This window comes from Telopea speciosissima, chromosome 6, assembly GCF_018873765.1.
Source record: "Telopea speciosissima isolate NSW1024214 ecotype Mountain lineage chromosome 6, Tspe_v1, whole genome shotgun sequence".
NCBI lineage: Eukaryota > Viridiplantae > Streptophyta > Magnoliopsida > Proteales > Proteaceae > Telopea > Telopea speciosissima.
The window spans coordinates 20,243,401-20,267,057 of record NC_057921.1 but is presented as its reverse complement, the minus strand read 5'-3'; the positions used below and the strand labels follow the sequence as shown (position 1 = coordinate 20,267,057).

The 23,657-nt window shown below is 41.6% G+C and overlaps 1 protein-coding gene across 1 annotated transcript; it reads right to left on the bottom strand.

Annotated features, from left to right (window-relative positions):
• Nucleotides 1-5,814: 5,814 nt before the first annotated feature.
• Nucleotides 5,815-7,197, bottom strand: LOC122665504 (aspartic proteinase CDR1-like). Its single transcript, XM_043861659.1, has one exon. The coding sequence runs from the start codon at nucleotides 7,195-7,197 to the stop codon at nucleotides 5,815-5,817; it is 1,383 nt and encodes a 460-aa protein (XP_043717594.1).
• Between the last annotated feature and the right edge of the window lie 16,460 nt (nucleotides 7,198-23,657).

Sequence of the window (23,657 nt, the reverse complement as noted above, 5' to 3'; positions counted from 1 at the left end):
TCTTCCACCTGGTGCACCATGCAAAAGATCCCTTCAAGGTGGGTTTCGCCAAGAACAAAGCAAGGAGGAGATCTTAATTATTATCTTATTATTCTTCATCAGTATACCAAGGTGCAAGGTACTACGATCTCTTTCCCCTTCTATTTTCATTGAAATTTGTGTTCTAGGGTTCATATGGGCATGATAGTGCATGGTTTTACCACTGTTTAAACCCAAAGGAGATTAGATTAATCTAACAAGTGGCATCAAAGACTTCCCATATGATCTAGAATCAACAAAGAACTTTTAATTGAATGGATCTTCATGAAAGATCAAATTTTTTCAAAATTTGTTTTTCAAAATTTGGGAAATATGCATGTTTTTGCCGCTGTCGGAATTTTTATCCGGTGAAGTTCTATTTTGACACCACCATGTGGAAGGTCTCGACGAGATGAGAAAAACAATGGGTGGATTGCCACCGGTTAGCACCGGACGCACCCTCACGCGCCAGCTAACTAACGAGTAGATCTCACTCGTCGTTGGCTTTAAAAAGAAACAAAAAACAAACAAAAGATAGGGAAATAGAATATTCCCTAGAATATTCTTTTACTTGTGGGTTATTTTTGGCCCTGTCAATGTTCACCTGACCTAGTCAAAGATGCCAAACCCGGTCAAAGATTCTTGATCCGAGACCCGTCGATGAAAAAAGACTCGTTTAAATTGTTATTTGAATGGTCAATAAATCTTAGCTTACTATCTAGTATTTGGGATGATGTTGGTTTTAACAATGGACTTTCGCGCAGTTTAAGTTACCCTAAAATGGAAGAGTTGGAACTAATTAGTTCTATCCTAAATTTAGACATGGGGAACCAGGATAAGGCAAAGATCAAAGGGATTGGCTCTTTTACCTTGCATTTAGATTATGGAAATATTTTTGTTTTAAGGGATGCCTTTTATGCTCCTACAATTAGGTGGAACCTTCTTTCAGTTTCTAAGCTTGAGAAACTGGGCTATGACTTTGATTTTGGAAACTAAGTTTTGACCTATTGACATGTTTTTGTTGACAGGGTAAATCGGTTCGGGCCAGTACCCGATTAGTTCGAGCAAACCAACCCGGTTTGAATAGAGCAGGACCAAAATTGAATCAGGGTTTGACCAGGCGCAAGTGCTTTAACATGCCATCTTTGATCGGTAAGTGGTAGTGCCTTGGCTCATTGTCTTCGTCTCTTCGAGACCTATGTCGTGGTGTCTTCTATATGTCTAAACAATAACTCCAAGGGCACTTTTTCTTTTAGGTTTCATGTCTCTCCTTTTATTGAATTGCCTGTTTGAATTTAAAATTTGAATTTTGGCATTATTCTGGTTGTTTATGTGGACTAAAACTTGCCAAAACTATTTCTGTGCATGACAACATTACTGATTAACACTGGTTAAGTTGTTAGAAAGATGTAATGTATATTCTTCCACTTATTTAGCTGCAAACTTTTATTTTATGGGAACTGCAGGAGAATGAGATGTTGACCACTAAAGTGGAACATCGAGTTTCTCTGTAGTTCTACTATGATAGTAAAATTATTGTTTGGCTGCAAATTTTTTCTTTTATAGGAACTGTGGGGGAATGAGATGTTGACCACCAAAGTGGCACGTCAAGTTTCTCTGTAGTTCTACCATGGTAGTAAAGTTATTGTTTGGCTGCATATTTTTCCTTTTATGGGATTTGTGGGGAATGAGATGTTGACTACCAAAGTGGCACGTCAAGTTTCTCTGCAGTTGTGCCATGGCAGCAAAGTTGGTAGTATATGCCCAAGGGTGATGCTACCCAAGTTTAAAGAAAATGTGCATGCACATACAAGTATAAGAGGGAATGGTAGTCTAGGAGTTCTATATGCCCAAAGGAGATAGGATCCCTAAACTATTATTTCTTTCATGGTAAATGTGGATTTATGAAAGGACCAGTGCATCTCATGCCCCAAAGGGTACAAATGTAATCCGATTGTGACTTTCATGTGATTTATATTGCTAGTAATTTGTTTTCTCGTATGCTAGCCAATTTACTTATTTTGGTGTGCTTATATCATACCCAAGTTATGCTCCCATAGACTAGTGTGTTTATTTATCTGAGTACACTATCTCAAGGATGGGTAACTTTTTCCATTGTTCATGCCCGATTTGGGGACACCTATAAGGAATGGAAAGAAGACTTAGATATGGCATTTTGTCTAATCGAGTTAGACTAAGTTTTTAGTGAGACTAAACCCATAGTTACTACCACTAGTAACTGAGATTTCCCAAATAGCTGAGAAAGAAGTATTGATGAATAAACTTCTCTTAGCATAGTTCGATTGCAATGGAAGAGTTGGAGAATACATACCATAAATAGCTTCCACTGCAAAAAAATTCAAGGATCTTGGGACTTGTTTGGACAATGAACTTCTGGTCCACCTCACTCTTAAATCCCTCCCAGAACAGTATGAGAATCTGAAGACCACCTATATTGTTTTGGGAGAAAAGTGGACCAGAAAAAGAACTACGGAAAGGACAAGAAGAGAATTGAGAATTCTACTGCTCAAAAGGGTGTTGAATCTTACAGAAATAAGAAGAAGGTTTCTGAAGTTCATCAGAAGGAGGATACCCAACAAGGATGAGGTGATGGTGTTTGTAGACAGTGGAGTAGAGGTTGTTGTTGAAGCCACATGAGTTGTTAGAATTTATTTGAACAATAGCTTATTAAGACATAGATGTTTAGGTTAAATATCTGTATAGAGGATGGAGAGATTAGTTAAAGATGAGATACTTGGACTATTGTTTTTCTCAAGATTTACATGATTGAGTTGACAACATGACGGGAAAGATCAACAAAACTAGGAAGATGAAGGCAGCTCATAAAATTAGTTTATTTGAGTTGATAAACAAACTTTAGTGACCCATTTCTTACTTCAACACTTAGTTTCCTATAGTATTTCATTACATCTATTGATGATTTCTCACGTTGAGTACCCCTATACCTTTTTTGAGAAGTAAAACTCATTGGACGTCTTCATGATTTATAATGAGTTGAAAACTATTTGTCAAAGAAAATCAGGATGGTAAGATCTGATAGAGGTGGAGATTGTTATGGTAAGCATGGAGATTCTTCCCAAGTATTTGGCCCCTTTACCAAGTACTTACAAGAGCAAGACATTACTGCTCAGCATTCTATGCCAGGCACATCACAGTAGGATGGTGTTGCAGAAAGAAGGAACCATACTCTAAAAGACATGATAAGGGGCATGCCTACTAACATCAGTCTTCCATAGTCCCTTTGGGGAAGGAATCAGGTCACTTTTTATATTCTAAACAGAGTGCCCAATAAATCAGTTCCAAAGACACTTTTTGAACTTTGGATTGGAAGAAAGCCTAGTCTTAATTGCTTGCATGTCCGGGATCGCAGAGCTGAAGCAAGGTAATTTAACCCACATTTAAGGGTATTGGACCCTAGGACGGTCAATTGCTTCTTTGTGGGATATCCTGAGAGGTTCAAGGGTTACAAATTCTACTGTCCTAATTCGGTTAACAGGATTGTGGAAACCAATCATGCCAAGTTCATTGAGAATGGTGGTGGATTTCCTAAGCCTAGGAATCTTGTATTTGTTGAAGAGGGCATTGTTGCTTTTGATGTAGTGCCTAATACCAGTTTTCAACCGCCTATTATTGCTGATCAGGCTACACCTGAACCTGCTGAGGAGGTACCTACTGAGCCAGTGACTACTGCTGATCCCATTGGTCCAGTTTAGCTAGAGGAGGTTTTGAGAAGGTCTAATAGACCTCGTAGGTCTGCCATCGGATCCAACTGTTTGTTGTACCTAACAGACGGTGATTATAACATTGGGCAAGAGGAGGATCCAATCAGTTACAAGCAAGTTGTATGTAGTGCAAACTCTCAAAAGTGGTTGGAGGCTATGCAAGATGAGTTGTTATTTATGAATAACAATAAGGTTTGGTAATTGGTTGATCTTCCAGAGGGTTGTGCACCCATAGGCTCCAAATAGGTGCACAAAACTAAGACTAATTCTCAAGGTAGGATTGAACACTAAAGGGCTAGATTAGTAGCAAAGAGTTTCACATAGCAGGAAGGAGTGGGTTTCCATGAAACTTTTTCCCCAGTATCCACACAAAATTCTTTAGAATTGTTATGGCACTTGTAGCTCATTATGATCTAGAGTTACACTAGACGGATGTTAAAACTACATTCCTAAATGGAGATCTAGCAGAGTATGTTTACATGGTTCAAGCAGAAGGTTTTGAGATTGTGAGGAATGAGAGGAAAGTTTGTAAGCTGAAGAAGTCTTTGTATGGTCTGCAGCAAGCCTCAAGACAGTGGTACCTCAAGTTTCATGAAGTGGTAGTCTCTTTTGGGTTTTCTGAGAACCCAGTAGATCATTATATCTATTTGAAGGTCAGTGGGAGTAAGTTCATCATCCTGGTGCTATATGTAGATGATATCTTACTAGCATGTAGTGACATGACATTGTTACTTGAAACAAAGAGTTTTCTGTCTGCTAGTTTTTAAATGAAGGATATTGGTGATGCCAGTTTTATCATTGGTGTTGAGATCAAGTGCGACAGGAAGTAGGGTTTTCTAGGGCTATCTTAAAAGGCTTATATTGAGAGGTTCACAAAAGGTTTAATATGTCTACTTGTTTAGCTGGTGATGTACCAATCAGCAAAGGAGACAAAGTGAACAAGCAGCTAGGGCTATAAAAGGGTTGGTTTTGGTCGGGCTTTATAGGACCCTAGTCTAACCCTGAGTCCCCTTAGCTAGGCCCAGGCCCAACCCGACCTTGACTCAGGTCCTTAAAAATCCAACCCTGACCCGCTCTCAGGGTTATGCCGGATTGACCCTGATTGGCCTTGATCATGGGGAGGGGGAAGGAAATGCATGGGATGGAATGGGCCAGAGAGAAAATTATCAATTTTATGTAAAATAACACTCTAATAAAATGTATTATATCACTTATTATCTTCATATATAATATATTGTATAAAAAATGTGGATGACGTTTAAAGTTTACACAATATATATATATAGGGAAACAGTTTTCTGCATGGGAGTGTGGCCTATGCCAGCACTCCCATGTGTCTATCTCTCTCCTCTTTAAAACAAGAGACAAGAGATATCTTTTCACATGGGGAGGAAAGAGATAGACTTATGGGAGTGTTGGTGTAGGCCACACTCCCGCACAGAAATCTTTTTCCCATATATATATATATATATATATATATATATATATATATATATATATATATATATATATATTGTCAATATATATTTTATAGTATAACTTAAAACAGGGTCAGGCCAAGCTGGGCCAGGCTTAGCCAAAGGCCTCAACCCTGGTCCAACCCGACTAGGACTTAGGGCCAGAGACTTCAAGCCATGACCCGCCCTCAGGGCCAAATATCTCAGCCTAGATCTTGTTCGGGCTTAGGGTGGGCTAGGCGGGTTCAGGCCAATAGGGCTAAACTTGCACCCCTACAAGCAGTAGTGCCCTAGAATTGATATTGAGAGGAGTTTTGTGGCCGATAAGTCATATGCTTCTGCAGTAGGGAGTCTAACGTGTGCACATGTTCGTACTCGCTCGGACATAGCTTTTGCGGTCAGTGTTTTAGGGCACTTCCAATATCGTCCTGGGTTAGCACATTGGGTATGAGACTAAAGGGTCATTTAATGGAATTATTTATTTTGATTGCTGAGTACAAACTATTTCAGAGAAGACATAAATACTTCATTCTGCAGCTCCTTATCTTCAAAATGAAGAGGCATTCACCCTACTTCCAATATCAACCGCAAAAATCTTAAGCAGGGGACCCACAATCCTGAGGGGCAAAGCGAAGAGCACCGATTTCTCCTCGTCTTCTATCTCCCAACTCAAAATCATAAGAGAACTTATGTTGCATTTGCTGAAAAGCTCCAATCATTGTAATGGGGCCTGATTTAAGTAGAACACAAATATAATTTCTCCCTACAGAAAATATACTGGGTGGTTGCACATCAAGGTCAGCTCCTCTGAAATTGAATGTCATAGTTGGATACCTATCAAAACCAGCCAAATTAGGGAAACAAAGATCTAATGTTGGCAAATCTCTTGGTCTACTTCCACTATCATATGGTTGAATATGAAACTGTGTGAAATATTGAACAAAGCCAATTCTCACACGAGCATAAACATCAGGAAGAAGTACAATTATCGGACATCCTGAATCTATGGCAGAACCCCCAGAGAACGATCCCTGTAGTCTAAGACAAACATTTTTGATACTAATATCCTGTAAGTCCAAATAGTACAGTGCTTCATTTGATCCTCTCAGCAATGGTGTTGATAGCACTTGTGGTCCTACCATCTTTGCACCTCCAATATATAACTGAGAATTGGTGTGTTCAAAGTTTGATAGGCAATAAGAAAAGCGTTTTTTGCCTACTTGGTTTAGAAAGTGAAGAGTTTCAGGACCTCCAAACCCTAAGCCCAAAATCCCACCAATTTTATTCGGTTCTTGAAATTCATAGTGGTAGCTCTTAAAGCTACAACCTAAGAATAAACTGTTGTAAGATTCTGTACCCCCAAAATCAGAAGGGAATGTTAAGGTCTCTCTTATAATGGCTCCTGCTATTGAGGCCGGAGGGTCCTCCCCATAATATACTTTGAATCCACAAAATGATTGAAAGCAATCTTGGTTTGGAGTTGGACAGGTTGGGTCACCACAAGGAATAGGCTTGTAACTCTGAGATCTATTGTATGGGAAATTAGGTTGTTGTAGGGGAAAGCAAGGATTGCAACCTTCACATTGAACCCATGTTAAATAACTTCCAGTGTCAATCACCAACCAATAAGGCATCCCCTTTTGGCCAGGAGAAGGTGGAAATGAACCTATACCCACCTGGGCTACAAAGTAAACACCAGTGAATTGCACTGTTGCCACTATGTCGTCAACCTCACTGCTACCATTCCAGTTTTGTTCTCTCATCATTAAGAATAGATGATACATACGAGCGTTTGTGCCTTGAATAAGTATATCAATCTTCTCCATATCTGTTATGTTCCCTGGATAGAAAGGTGAGTGGGGCGAGAATGGGTGAATAAGACTTAGAGTGATGGGCTTGGGACCTTCAACAATTGCATGTAGTACCAAAGCACTTGAGAGTAGAGAAATTAAAGATAACAAAGTCTCCATGAAAGCCATTGAAGCTATTCAATGATAAGGAATGGAATATCACCACAATGGATGAGGACATGAGATTTATAATTGAGAATTGCTACTAAAGCTAAGGTTAAAGGGGTACCCACATATCCTAAATTAAATGGGAAACTGGGAAAGTAAATGTGTTCTTACCAAAAAAAGGGGCAAGTAAATGTATAACTGAAGAATGTGACAGGAAACATCTTAAGTTGATGCAAAAAATAGAAAGTCTTTAATGTGAACAATAAACCCAATTAGTCTAAGAAATGTTTTTATAATTTGGAGGTAACTGGCAAAATGTGTATCAGAGAAAAAGTGAGAAAATTTATTATGGACAAAAGTCTCTGTAGAGGAGTGTACCTCCTATGCCCAGACACTGAGGGGGAAAAATGATCACCCTGCCCCCATGAAAGGTGAAAAGCCCACCCCATGATACTAACATGCACTCATTGGCTCACATTTCCCCATAGAGAACCTTGACCCATTTATTATAAATTAAGAAAACAGAGTCGAATCTAATTATGTTATGTGCCCAATGGGACTCGATCTATTATATGGATGATAGATTGGGCTAACCTAGTATGGGAGGTTAAAGGTTTCGATTTAACATATTCCATTAGCTCTGGAGCTTTAGGCATGTCGATCATGTACTTAACATTTGGTATCAAAGTAGAGCACCATGTCATGGGTTAGAGTTGCAAAAAGGGTTACCTAGGAGAGGGTCAAGTATTCAACACATCAGTTCATAGATATTTAGTCTATACAATTAATGATTGAAGATTTCACTTTTGTTATTTAGGAAAAAGGGAAATTACATTAGTAAGAGGTCAAACCAGTTTGTGTAATTCCAATTTTCAATCTTAGATATATAGAATTTATACCATTAATGATTTTTTTTTGGTAAGATATCATTAGGCAAAAGGAGAATGTCATGACTATTAAGAAGTCAGACCAATCTAATTAATTCCAATTTCCAATCAATTGGGGAAACAATATATCATTTTTTTCTTCTTTTTTTCGGTCTATATGTTTAGGTTGCCCATGGGACTTTGACTATAAATACTAAAGAGTGACCATATGAAAATGGATAGAGAAGTCGGGAAGAGGGAAGTGGTTTTATTAAGGCACATGGTGAAGACATGATTGTCGAACCAATGACCTCTTAGGAGACTACACTATTGGTAAGGCACCGATCAACTACTCCAGTAATTGTCTTCTACTATATAGTCCAACAGTCTCAGAAAACTACATATTTGGACGAAACTCAATTTTTAAGATAACAAAGTTATGTCTTTTTTTTTTTTTTGCTAAAAGATCATTTGTACGAAAAAAAAAAGTGTACAAAAATAACTGGCAAAGCGCCAAACACCCCACTCTCTAACACCAGGTAGTATGACTAGGAAACTCTGTATCCCCTACCAACACCAGGATCTATCCTTGCAATACCAAGTTCATCAACCCAGTAATGTGATCATAATCAGAGTAGAAGTGGAAGTAATATAACATAATCATAATATCAGAGTGCGGAAGCTAGACGAATGATATCATATAAGTAAGTTGCATCTTATTAACATCACAAGTTTATCAAAATCATACTAAATATATACACCAATATATCGTAATCAAAGAACACTATTGTATTTAATTACAGCCCAACTGTTAAAATAAAGTTTAATGTTCAAATGGGCCTCAAGCCCCAAAACTACCGTGCTCCATAGGCACAAGCCTCACAAGTGGAGTTGGGTCCATGCTCCAACTTGTTGGAGCACCCTAAACATCAAATCCGTCACCATACTAATACGCTGGGTCAACCTCAACTAGGTCCTCCAGACCTGCATCCACATATCAAAAGAGAGGACCCTCAAGGGATGAGCTTCACTAAAACTAGTGAGCAATTAGATCAAACAAGCAAGCACAAGTATCTATACATGATGCTCAGTTCATATAATGCAAGAATTCCTCTGTGATTTTCCACCTAACATCGTAACTAAGTCTGGTTCTATTACTACTATAACCCATAGGTAGCATCCCGAGCCCCAATGCCATAAAATGGATGACAGTCCGACCATTACAAACTCGAGTTACTATAGAAGCCTGTTGTCAAACCCTGCTCCTGATTGGCTGGACTTTTGATTGAAGGATAGGAACCCCTGATCAGGCAACCAAGAACACTATGGAGTATCACTCTAGTGGTTTGGATTGATGAGGAAATCCTGTGTGGATCATCCTACATGCCTGTCAGTAGGTGGATAGCAGACCCCTGCAAATGTACAGCTCATTGCATGATGTATGGCCTGGATCCCAGGTAATCTCTCTCCTCCCCTAACTATGGGACCCACTTCTGAAAAATATGTAAAAAAAAACCTTTATAAGGCATGTGGGGACAATGCCCTGATCAAGGGTTAAACCCCAGTGCAAGCCCCACTGAATTTCAGCTTGCTAGAATTTTCTGGGTGATGGCACTGGGCGATGCAGACAAGGCCTAGAGACATCGCCCAGTGAGTGAAACAACATATTTTAATGGTTTTTAATTATGGGGACCACCCAACATGGATATGGACACCCTCCATAGATAGAGGGGAGTCTGAGGGACCACCTCATACCCTAAGTTCACTGTGGACCCCACCAGTGTGCTCAGAATCACTCTGAATCAGTTTAAAAACTGATTTTTAAAATAGTCCTTAACGGCCAAACAAGCCTCAGTGGGGGCTGGGCCTATAAATAGGAATGCCTTGGGCTCATTTAGAGCCTTTAGCACTGTTGGAACCGTGAGGAGAGAAAGGAGAGAAAGAGGAGTGAAAGAAGAGAGGAAGAGGAAGGAAGAAAGGAAGAAGGAAGGGAGAGCTACTCTCAGCCCCTAGGTCTGGATTTTTGTGCCTCCTTTGCACTGTTTAGGTATAAATACATATGCGTATACCTGCTGCCTCCATCCTATCTCTGTGGTTGATGTGTTTCTGCTCCCTAGGCAGCCTTGAACAGCTAGGGTTTGCTCTAAATAGCTCCAGATCTGCCATGCAAGCCTTGAGCATGGGAGAACTGAGATTTTTACTTAATTTTATAATTCTGATTTGCTGTTCTTGAGAGCCGAATCTGGCTGACAGTTGGGAACCCTGGATGTAAACCATGGCTACATAGACCTAACCCTAGATGATTGCAGCCATGGAACATCAAATTACATTTGATTCCAGCCCTGCATGTGGCTGAAAGTGAGGTTCATGCTTGAAGAAAACCCTGTGCTACTATTCACTAGGTTGTCTGGGCAGCCTCTGGCAGCCAAATGGTGGCCCTGATGGAAGATCCATTTGGATCAAAAGGTAGATCATCCCAGGGGCTACCTGACCCTCTAACATGCAAAGGGATCAGATTTGAGTATAGCCTAAATAGCCCAACCTTGGGAAATCAGCCCAATGTCGATTTGAGAGCACCGGGCGATGCACCCAATGCCCAGAGCCATCGCCCAGTGAAGGAAATGCTGTTGTTTCTACAATCAGACCTGGGGGATCTCACGCAATGGCTGTGGGACAGTGTGGGAAGGTGGGAAATGACATAAATGCCCTTCCCCACATCTGTCCATATTAAAGGAATGCTTTGAAACCCTGGTGGGCCCCACAGGTGAAGGAAACCCTGCTGTGCTTGGTCCTACAGCACAGACAAGCTGTGGACAGCATTGTGAATCTAATCTGACCTAGGGTTAGGTACAGTCACTGTTAATGACTATTTTACCCCTATGCCACTGACACTGGATGATGCACCAGGACATGGACCCAAGGCCCAGTGCAAGGCCAGTGTTTCCAAGTAAGAACCAAGTGAACAACCGGGTCAACCCAGTAAGTTTAGGTTATCCCTAGGACTACTAGTGATAGACTATAAACTCAATATGACATTTTTTGATTTATATTTAGGATTTGATCCCGCGCTCGAGGTCAACAACCAGATTGCTTTTGGAACTGAGTTTGGGACCAAGGTCTTAGAACCCAACTCAGGTAAGTGAATAATATTATCATATGTGCATGTGTAATTATAATGTTATACCAACAATTAAAAATTTTAAATATAAATGCTGTGTTACTTCTATTTCAAATTACTCAAATCACTGCATAATGATTGTCTGTTGATCAACACTATGAATTCTTATATGATGATTGTGTGTTAGCCTAGATGCCGTAGTTGGCTTGGAAATGAGGCCTGTGGTAGCCCGTAGAATGGAATTCGGTTGACACCACTGGACTCATATGATGCCATATAGATATGGGGTTAGAGTTTCATTACCCGTGCTACGCACCCTTGCCAATAGAGGTTTAGGTGTTGGATGCCTGTGGGGCGACCATATGTATATGAGAAAAAGAGAAAAGAAATGAAAAGAACACCAGAATGGTGAATGAATGAAAAGAACACCGGAATGGTGAATATGAGCTATATGTCAGGCTATAACCTAGAAAAGAGAAAAGAAATGGATTATCCCACTTGTTAATCATAGAGGGCTGGTCGGACTGACCTTGGTGAACCAATGCGGGAGCTGACTGGTCATTTCCGAAAACTCAATGGGTGTATCGTGAGAAGAGGTAACCAAGCCTGCACCAGGGATACATGTATTGGGGATTGTAGTAGCATAGACCTGACATAGTTGTATTACTAGGTGGCTAATAAATAATCTGGACTTGTATATCATGTAGGATCATATGAACTGTGAATTGTGATTACATGTGCATGCATGGTGATATGATTTGCTCACAAGCTCAGTGGGGCTCACACTCTGTTATACATTATTTTCTTAGATGATTTTGCAGATCGATGTCGCTGTGGCATGGAGGCTCATCTCGAGGAGGAGAGTCCTGGTTATTACGATGATGTTGGTGTGGACCCCGATGGAGGTCATACCGATCCTACGTACATTCTCGTTGGTCATTGATGAGGACCGTTGAAGAGTGCACGTGATCCTTTTTGTCTTGGGGACTCCTTTTTGTTTTTGTTAGGAGTTTATCTCTGTGCTGACTGTGGTTCTGTTGTGGTTTTTATTTTCTTTTCCTTTTGGAGTTGAGTATGCTCACCCTGTATATATAGGTATAGGTTATCTTTGGTTTTATCCTTGTCAGCTTTGTTCTTTACTTTGTGGGTCGTTGGGAAATGTAACAGTGCAATCTTACTTATGTATGTATTATCATCATTTCCCCTATCACTATGCTTCCTCTTATTATTGAAATTTGTAGTTTAACTGCAGCACTCTGATCTTACTTATGATAAAGTGATGAATGTGGTTCCGTGAATGTAAGCACTGCTTCTAGATCCGTGGGATTTGGTGGATTGCCATTACGCAATCCGGGTCACCTACCTAATCCTCTCAGGGGGTTGTTTGGGGTGTGACACCTGTGGTACTGGACTCTTCCATGAGATTGTCCACAAGCCCCCTATACAAACCATGTCCTAGCATTCAATCCGAAATACGGTCGTCACCTAAACTTTTCAGCGGACAGTGCCCATGGGCTTGCTGACACCTAAACCATATCGATAAGGGTCATAGTACTAGGTACCTCACATCCTAACCAGCATACAACTAATGCATGAGAGGGGTATGCATATGCGTAGGTTAGAGGTTGAATCCATAGTGCCGAAATAACGGTCAGCCTGACTATCCTCTCACCTCCTCTAGCTTACTCTTGCACATATAAGAGTACGATGACTATGATACTGAAATAATGGTTAGCCGGTCACAGACCCATTTCCATCCTAATGCAACAGTTATCTCTATTGCAAGTTACTTCTACATGAGCAACAAGTAAATACCACAATGCGATCCCAAGTCCAGTGCCCACTGACGGCACTTGGACCCCATCATTCACATTCACCTCACAACCTACATACACATTCATCTCATCACATAACCATTATATAATTACACTCACATTCATGTCTTAACATATAACCCTTATCCATAATGAATATTAGAGGAATAGTCGTGTGATCATCTTCGGTTTATAAGTATTAGAAAATCTGGGTCACCCCATGGTTGCCCATGTTACCCTAAGGGTAATCCCATAGCTACCCATAGGAACCCTATTGTAACCCTATTAGTGTTACATCCGTAACCAAACCTATACTAATTTAAACTTGTGTGTAGGGCCGGAGCTCTATTATGTTGGGGACCTTTGGAACATCACCATGAAACCAACCTATAGGGTCTTCAATATGTCGGATGGTGAACCTATTGAGGAGAAGTTCCTCGATAGGATTCAAGGAAGGTTCATCAACAATTCCACACATGTCAACCTTCCCCCGGAACTAACCTCCTTGGAGGAATGAAGGTATGTTCATTTTACATTAATATATTTTTAATTATGACCATAGGAAATTGGGTGCGCCAACCCTCTTGTTTGATGCCTATTATCCACCTCGCTTGTTTGGACCCATTCAAGAGGCCCTAACCCTGTAGGACCTTCAAACTATCTTTTGGGGCTAGCGGCTCTTACAGCAAGATATCTGGCGGATGATGCACGAGCCACCAGATGTCAAAATGCTTGTCTGTGAAGCTAAGACCAGCTTGGTTCGACCATGCCTTTGTCATTACCTATTTAAGGCTATTTGGGACCCAAATGACTCAACTAGACCCTAAACCCATAAACCTATGGTTTATTTGGATTAGACCATGTACCAAATCCATTTTAGACCTTAAAACCATTCCCAAACCAAACAAGACCTAAGCCACTTAGCTAAACCCAGCCAAAACCCTACTCTCTCTTCATTTCTCTCATTTCACTACACCAAGAAAAGGGAAAAATGTGGAGAGCAAGAAAGGAAGAGAGAGGGTACTAGAAAAAAGAAGGCAGAGAGAAGAAGGGAGGTTCCACCTCCATTGGAGACCCATTGGAGCTCACCTTACCCTCCTAGCTGGCTGCCTCCATCTTTGGCTCTTAGAGCTTGTGGGAATAACTATTTGGAACTCTATTTCAGGCATTGAAGGTTTCCACTCTGCTGTTCTAGCTCACTACTTGGTAAACCCTCTAACCTTTGTGATTTCCTAGCTAGTACATGTTTAGATTTCATTGGAATCCATTCAATCTTGCGTCTAATCTTAAGGCTTTTTGTACTTGATGATATATCTGTCTAATTGAATGCCTACTGCATCAATTGGAACCCTAGGTTGGGCTATTCTCAGTCCTATGGCTATAGTGCCATGAAAGCCCTATTATGGAACTCCATTTTCATGGATTTTGGTATTTGGGTCAAGTCTTGCTTGGTGGATCCTAATTGGATCAAAACCAAGGGTAGGATAGCTTAATTGGAGACCCTTAGTATCCCCACTGAGCCTTGATGGCTGCTTGGCCATTGACAAAAGTTTGGTAGCAATCCATGCCAAATACTAAGTTCTCGAACTGTAGCGGAGGATGCAGCAAGCAGCTAATGCATGAGTCGCCTAGTGTAAATGCTGCTATTTTGGGGTTTGACCCTAGACCTTTGACCAGACCACTTCTCACTTGTTGTACACCTGTGTATTGTCATGTTAGGCTAGTAAACACATATGGGAGGAGCGTGCACTGTACGTGATGAGCACATTTATAAGTGAAATCTTAGGGCTATAAAGCATGCATTTTTATACTTGGAATGGAGCTACTCCAGGTTTTTGTTTGTGTTTTTAGGTTTTAGGTGAATTCTTGTGAAAATGGAGTAAATGACGCTAAGGAGCCATTTTTAAGCTGTTTAATGGTGTTTGGCAGTAGCTGGAAGCACCCAAGAGTCGAGAAAATCAAGTTTGGATTGAGCATAGAAGGAATCATGCCAATCAGTCAAATTTGAATGTGAGTATAGTGGGCCCCTTAGCATAATTTTGAGGTGTCAATAGTATGGATGCGTAGCCCGTTGAGTCAGCTTCGTAACAGTTCAAACGACGTTTGATTCTGAGTCGAAACGAAGAAGTTACGGTCGCTTCTGTAATGACACGCGAAAATGGCATGCCACTGCTTTCATTTTTTATGACAGGGGTTTGTTTGTAATTATCAAAAATAGGCCGAGGACAAAGTAAAGCATAAGTTCGGATTTGAGGGGCCATATTGCAATTATCAAAAGTTATCTTAAAATTCAAGTAGCCGCCGATCCAAATGCTGATATCAAGTCCGATTCTTAGAGGCAGATCTGACGGACCAAAATGGTGCCATCGCACAGAAGTTCCGCGTACGTGCCTATATCACGATAAATCCGGAATTGACTTTTTAGTTAGCCAAAAGATTCCATTTGGAAGGCTCTGAAGTAGTCCAACTTCAACTTGAGATATCTTGGGCTCCCGAGTTCCAAATTGGATGAAATTTAGGTCTCTTTTGGGTATTTTTGGCAAGGAACGCAACAGTGAGGCCTATATAAACACCCCATGCTCCACATTTTTTTGAAGGATAGAATGGGATTTTAATTACTTCTTAAAGAAAGGAATACCAGTCATCACACACACTCTCTCTCTCCATCAAATTTTCAAGGGTATTATGGGAATTTGACTAGTGATAGATATCTTGTGAGGAATATTCTCTCATCCTTGGAAAGTGGAAAAGTAAAAAATGGGAGATAGCCTTATTCACATTACTTGGGAAAATCACCTGCAAGAAAAAGGAAACACAAGAGTCAAATTGGAAAGCTCTCTTTTTAGAAAATAGCAGGTGTATTGAGCTAGGAACTTGTATTTTCTACTTTCCATTTTTTTTTTCTTGGCAACTAAGCTTTGATGTAAAAGGAAGGTGGGGCCTACTCAAAATCGTGGAGATCCTCCCTCCTTCTCTCTCTCTTCTCGTCTCTTCCTTCTCTTTTCCCTATAAATACATAGGGGGTTGGGGCTGTTTAGAGTGTTAATTGCTATCAAAATTTTTAGTCTTTTTCTTATTTTTGGCTTCTAGTTTTCTAGCTTTGCTTTTCTGAATTTTTATGTCAATGGTTGTAATTTCTTTTATGCAATTTATTCAAGGATTGTCCTTCAATTTTGGTTGTAAACTCTTCAATCTCTAGGTGTAGTTATTGTTTTACGCCTTCTAGTTCTAGGTTTCTAGTTCTAGTGAGAGGAATTTAGAGATTTGGAGAAGGAATGTATGCAAGTTAATTCAGCAAAGTAGGGTTCATCAACAACATTCATCCAATGATCATTCAATACACTCAATTGCAAGTTTGGTAGAAGGGAGTAATCAATCTTAATTTTCTTTCTTTCTTTCATTCTCATCCTCTTTCTTTCTTCCACTCTCATTCTCATTCTCTTTACTTCAAGTACTTCTGTTGGGATTCTATTTTATTTTTATTTACTCTCATCCTCATGTCTTATGTTAGATTCTTATTTTGATTTTCAGATTTGGTAGATGCGAATTCAAGTTTGGTTGAGGAAGCCTTATCAAGTTCAGTACAGTTCAATCAATTTTTGGGTTTTATCTCTTTGCTCTTGGATTTATGTTCTTTGTGTGGATGTGGTAGTTTTAATCCATCATTCTCGTGGTCTACGTTAGTTTTTGATAGGTTAGATGATGAATGGTTAGGCCGTTGGAATTGTTAGATGCATGTGTTAGGACCGTTAGTTAGTTTAATCATATTAATTTGGTTCACTTTGCATTACTTTAAATGAGTAAGATAGAGTAGCTTATCTCCTTGTGTTCAACCCATAGCTATGATTAACCTATACGCTTGCGATATTAATTCCTGACAAACAAGTTTTTGGCACCGTTACCGGGGAGATAATTATCCACTTTATTTTTCTTATGTTTAAGTAAATTGAAGTAGTTTATTTTCTTTTTCTTTTTCCTTTTTTTATTTTTTAAAAAAAAAAAAAAAGTAAACCGCATCATGTTTCTCTTCTGTTTCAAAGAATATGTGCTCAATCCAAAATTTCTCATATGCCCAAACCCAGCCAATCTTGGTCTACCTCATGGGATTTCATCACCTTTGACGCTATTCGTTTGGGTGGTTTGGATTGGCATGTGAACTGTTTTTGGAGGTGACCAACTTTGATAACAAGAAAGCAACATAATGAGTGACTTTGTTTGGAAACAATAACATATAGTAGTCCTCCATTCTACATCAGAATCCACTTGAAGTCGCACGTCGGGGCTAGTGAAGACTATACGGATTCCCCTACTGTCAACCTATATGGTAACTTTATAGCTTTGGAACCATTATTTCAACCTTTGAGGGGCCGATGCACCAACTATCTTTAGTCCCCTCGTGTTTTTAGTGTTTTTTTTTTTCTTTCTAGTCTTTTTATTTTTCTTTATAATTAAAAAAAAAAAGGGGAGACTTCTTGTCTGTTTAGGTGGCTAAAGTATGGACCCATGACTCAACCAACCATCTTATTAGAATACCACCTTCTCCACCATCTTTGACCATGGTTGACCAACCTCAGCCTAGGACTCTTAAGGATATGTTCTATCCTACCAGGGCTGCACAGCCTTCCGGCATCAGTCTACCAGTCGCTACAGGAAATAATTATGAACTCAAGACTAACTTCATTAGTATGTTGTCCCATTTTCATGGGATGGCCAATGAAGATGCCTATCTCTTAGGGAATTTAAGAAGGTTTGTGTTCTGATTAAAGTCCAAAATTTATCTGATGATGCAGTTAGACTTCGATTCATAACCTTTGCTCTGAAGGACCATGCCAAGAAGTGGCTCTATGGACTACCAACTAATTCCATCACTACATGGATCTGTTGCATCAAGAACTATGCCAGAATGACCTGTTCCTATATTACAAAGTTAGCAAGAGAGGGCCGGGCTATGCAGGTGTCTCCACTCCGATGCCAAAAAATAGATCTCATAGTAACATATAAGAATAATTGAAATCAAATAAGTGTGGAAGGTGTTTACCCTATTATTTATAGGTGATGGTGCAAAGAATCATGCCCTAACAGGAAAGTAGAACCTCAGGCGTGGAGTGAGAGATTTTAGGAGTGATCTTGCAGATAGCATTGATCCCTTGATCCCCTTGCGCCTTATTAGGTGCCATATGGGCTATAATCTCGGGCCATGGTAGTTCATGGTAGGATTTGTGTTAACAGAGTGCAGTGCTCAGGTCATCCCCTCCCACTATGGGGCGGTCCAGGTTCTGTGTCAGGTTGTCCTCATAAGGGGGTTAGTCTAACGACCCCTCATTATGGCATGAGGACTAGCCTCACGCGTGCGTCCTTTGAGGTCTGGTGTGTACCCAGACCCCGCTCCTTGTGAATCTGGTCAGGTCGCGCTTACCCTATGTGACTTTATCTCGTCCATGATATACGTGTTGGTCTCTCATTGGCGGTTGACGTATCTTGACATATCATGAGCCCCCACTCCTCCGAGCGTTCTCACACAGGGGAGTTGAATCAATTTTTGGTTTTAATGCCTGCCTTCACGCGTGTGGATGTGACGGTTGGCAGTTGAGAGTGGACTTGACATTCCATCTACTGATCGACGCGTGGTAGGAGTTATGATGGCACCTCGAGCAAGGCTACCGTCTCTCGAGCCTGATGGCGTTTGATGTTCCATATGTTATCTGACATGTGGCTATGGGTATTATGATGTCTAGGGCTGATCTATGATCCCTTGATCTCCGTCGCATCTAGTCTTCCACTCGTTAGCTGACACGTGACGTGGGCTTTTATGATGCCTCGGGTATGCTCAACCGTCACTCGTTCCTGTCCTTCTAATGGTTTCTTGTTCTAACCATTGGATCTTGGCGATTGCTCTTCTTCCCTTGGTTATAAATTTGGGATTTTTGTTCTTCCTTCCTCCCTATTGCTACTTTGAGTTTTCTGTGTTCATCTTCTTCTTGCGATTTTGTCTCATTGCCCTTCTGCTTCTCTACTCGTGCTTGCGTTGGCCTTTTTAGCCTTGTAGTAAGCTTTGCTCCTCCTGTTCGTGTTGCATTTCTCATTCAGGTGCCCTTCACCTCCCAATGCACGAGCTTCATTCTCTATTTCCTTGTTCTCAGTAAGTTTTTTCCATCCATGTCTTCATCTTCTTCTTGGCCGGAGCCCAGTGGGGACTCCGATGATGTTCCCGGTATAAGTAGGGGCTCTGACCCTGAGGTGAGCTCTGAGAGGACTCACGATGACCAACCTGTCCTTTTTGGGTCTAAGCATTTTGTTGCCTGCTAAGATTGATTAAGTTGTTTTGTGTTACTTTATTTTAGCTTTAATTTCATAATTGCAGAATTTTTTTTATTATTTTTTTTAAAATATCTATATTAGGTTAATTTTAGTATACCTAACGTTCTCTTTGTGCAGGAAGCCGAGTAGATCGAGTAGGATAAGCTGTCAGTTTGGTTTACTTTTAATTCCTAGACTTTATGTAATTATGGTTATTTTATGTAATTTTTTTTAATTCCAGCATTAGATTGGGTGTTTACATTTAATTTTAATTCCCCCAGCCCCTTAAGATCATATGTGTAACCATTCATTGGGGGCAGCACGTGGAATTGTGCAACCGCCAACACCAGGTAAGTATTTTTGTTAGTTTTAAATTAGTCATTGCTCTGTGCCATGGCACGATGTGTCTGTATGAGGTCATGCTCACCTATGACCTCCGTCTACCTGTTCGGTCTTTCTTGGTGGACATCTTACGCCACTATGCCCTTTCTTTGAGCCAGCTGGTGGCGAATTCGTGGAGGCAGATCTTTGGCTTCTACATCTTTTTTTCTCAGCTCGGCTGTGAGCCATCCTCAGCCCTTTTCGACCATGTCTTCATGTTGAAGAGGGCGTCGGGCGAGTGGTACAATTTGGCGTTGCGCAGCTAAAAGGGGTCATCGAAGGCTGTGCGGTTTATATGCCACATGCCCAAGTCTACCAAGAAGTGGAAGGACCGCTTTTTTTTGTGCGGATACTTGGGGACCCCTTCAAAGTAGAATGGGAGAAGATCCGGCTGAGGACCGTGAAGCTCGTCCCTGAGCTAAGCCAGTGCGATCAACAGTCTCTCAGCTTATGCTTAAATGGCGTGGCCTTCGACATGCGTGTGCTGAAGAACAAGGATCTGCTGGTCCGCTATGGCCTATGCTCAGCCCAGGGTGAACGTCTCTGGTTCTCAGTGTTGGTTCTTCTTTCAGAAAAGGGAAATTTTTTTTTATTTTGTATTTCTAACTGTTCTTTGTTTCTTTGACAGTGGACTTCAAGGTGGATCGTGGCTTGCTCCGAAGGTTGGCCGCCGAACACGACAAGAAGGCGTAAGCCGACTAGAACATATCAAGTGGTATGGCTCCCCTTCCCCCCCCCCCCCCCCCAAAGATAAGAAACGGTCCTCCCCAGCCAAGGACCAAAACCTCCCTAGGGGTCACTCCCAGTCCCTGACCCCCAATAAGAGGAAGGAGCCTGAGAAGAGGAAGGGTAGGGAGAAAGAGGATGAGATGGAGGTCCTCGCCATTGAGCATGAGAAGAACCTAAAGAGGCTACCCTCGGCGAGGGTCAAAAGCTCAGAGGAAGCGTACTTGGCCAACCGGGCCCGAGAGTTGGTGAAGGGGAAACGTTCCTGTGTTATGCCTTGTTGGGAAATCTATGAAGGGGAGTCTGCCCTCAAGGACCCAGACGTTGCACATGAGTGGGTGACCCAGAGCATGCTTTCCGAGGACTGCAAGTCTGTGCATTCTAGGCATAACGAGGACCTCATCTCGTCGTTTTCTCCCGATGTAGTGATCGTAAGTATTTTGCGACCTCTTGACTTATATTTTTCATTTATTTGCTTCTCTAGTGTCTTATTATGCTTTCTGTATTGTAGCTGGTGGCCAAAGCTAGTGAAGTCCTCCATCAGTTGAAGGTCTACCATGATCTCTAAAATTGGGAGAGGCGAACTCGCTTGGAGGTGGATGCGCACTGACTGAATCTGACCAAGGACAGCTTTGACCTGGAGTTCAAGGTCAAGGACTTTGAGGGGACTCTCAAGACCTTGACTGACAGGAAGGACATCCTCGAGAGTGAAGCTGAAGTCGCGGCCAAGCGAATCAAGGCCCTAGAGGAGGTACTAGCCCAGGAGAAGGCCACAGAGGCCCAGATCTAGGCTCAGGCCATGGAGGAGTTCAAGAAATTGGCCGGGCTGTACGAGCTTTTGGAGTTGAAGACCAAAGCGGCCTACGACTTTGGCATGAGAGCCACGATTGACTACATCCTTGGCGAGAGCCCAAGCTTCAATTTCAACAAGTTTAAGTACTATGTCCCTCCTCCGCCCAAGTCTCCTGATGAGCTCGCTCCTCCAGCCCAGTCTCCTCCAGCCAAGTCTTCTGACGAACTTGCCCCTGCAGACTTCGCAGCTGATTCATGATTTTTTTTTTTTAAAATGTAAATATCAACACCTTTGAATGAAGTATGTGTTCTCACTTCCTGTTGTCGTGTGACTGCTTTCTTATTCTTTCTAACTCTTTGGGTCGTTCTTCTTTATGCATTCGCAGGGTCAGGTAGGTCTTTCGGTGTCGACTGCTAGAGTCGGTCTTTAGTGCCAACCTCAGAGGTTAGTCTTTCATGCCGAGCCGTAGGGTCTATCTTTGGTGCCTGGTAGGGTCTTTTGTGCCAATCTTAGGGATCAGACTTTGGTGCCAACCTTTGGGGTTGGTCTTTTGGTGCCAACATTCGAAGTCGGTCTTTAGTGCCTGGTTGGGTTTTTCATGCCGATCTCAAAGATCGGACTTTGGTGCCAACCTTTGGGGTTGGCCTTTTAGCGTAGAGACTCAAACTTGGACAAAGGTTTTACTCAAATTATAACCTTTTATTGCATGAGGTCATTCTTACAAAAAATGTATTAAAATTTTTTCTCAAATTCTCTAAGTTCCAAGCTCGGGGTATTTTGTTGCCCCCTGAGGTTTTCAAGCAATATATGCCCGACCTTATTTGCTTAGAGACCATATATGGACCTTCCAAATTCGCGTCCAGTTTTCCTTAACTTTGAGGTTATGAGGCGTTGGTTTTCCTTAACACCAAGTCTCCAGCTCTGAACATTCTTTCTTTTACTTTCGAGTCGCAAAAATGAGTCATCCTCTGCTGGTAAGCTATGTTTTGCATCAAGGCATCCTCTCTTACCTCATCCAAAAAATCTAGGTTTGCCCTTAGTCTGCCCTGATACATTCTCTCATTAAAGTTGAGGTTTCTCAGCAACCTTGCTAATATCTTGACTGGTGCTAGGGCTTTTGTTCCATATGTTAGCCGAAATAGGCTCTCCCCCGTTGGTGTCTGAATGGTAGTTCGGTATGACCACAAGACACTTAGTAGCTCGTCCACCCATTTTGCTTTCACTTCGACCTTGTCCTCAGGAAAACTGTCGTCCCTTAGATAGGCGATGATCGGGTCCATCCAGCTCGGTTCAATCTCGATCATCATGACCTCTTTAGTTTGATGGGATGGCTCGGGTAGGTTTTTAATGTACACCGACCCGTCCAATTCTACGAACTCCTCCCTTGAGAGGTGTGAGATCGGATCAGCTTTGGCGTTCTCGTCCCTTAATACTCTATGCATCTTGAATGCCACGAACGAGCTAACAAATTCTTTTGCTTTAGCTAGGTATGTTGCCATCTGATCGTCCTTTGCTTTGTAATCACCGTTCATCTGGTTCACGACCAGCTGAGAGTTGCTTTTCACCACCAATCTCTTGACCTGGATGGCTTTGGCTATTTTTAGTCCTACTATCAACGTTTGGTACTCGGCTTCGTTATTGGATGTTGGGAATCCAACACATAGCATAAACTATATTTTGAAGCCTTCTGGACTCCTTAGTATGAGTCCTGCTCCGCTGCCTCCTGAGTTACTTGAGCACTCCATGAACATGGTCTAGGACGGTTCAGACTTGATCTCTTCCTCAGCTCGTTTGATCGGGTCCAACTCGGTCTCACCTTGTGTACACTCGAGCACGAAATTGGTCAGGACTTGGCCCTTTATGGCTATCCAAGGCTTGTACTCAATCTGATACTCGCTCAGCTCTACTGCCCAGGCTACAAGTCTCCCTGACACATCCGGCTTGTGTAGTACCTTTTTCAAGGGCTAGTCAATCATTACTGAGATGGGGTAGGCCTGGAAGTAGGGTCTTAACTTTCTTGTTGTTTTGACTAGTACAAACGCGAGCTTCTCGATCTTTAGGTAGCGACTTTCTGCTTCCGATAGGACATGGCTAACGTAGTAGACTGGTTTTTGTGACCCGTTCTCCTCCTTTACTAAGTTCGCGCTCACCTCCACGTGCGACGTTGCCAGGTACATTAGCAGCTCACCTTTTGGGATAGGTCGTGCCAATAGGGGTGGGTTTGCAAAATATGCCTTCAAGTCTTCAAACGCCCTCTTGCAGTCTTCAGTCCAGGTGAAGTCTTTGACCTCCCTCATATTTTTTAGTGTTTGAAAGAAGGGTAGGCACTTATCTCCAGATCGCGATACGAATCTGGCTAAGGCTGCTATTCTTCCCTTCAGTCTCTGTACTTCACGGATTGTCCTTGGTGGGCTCATCTCCTGTATGGCTTGTATCTTGGCGGGGTTGGCCTCGATCCCCCGTTGGGACATCATATACCCAAGGAA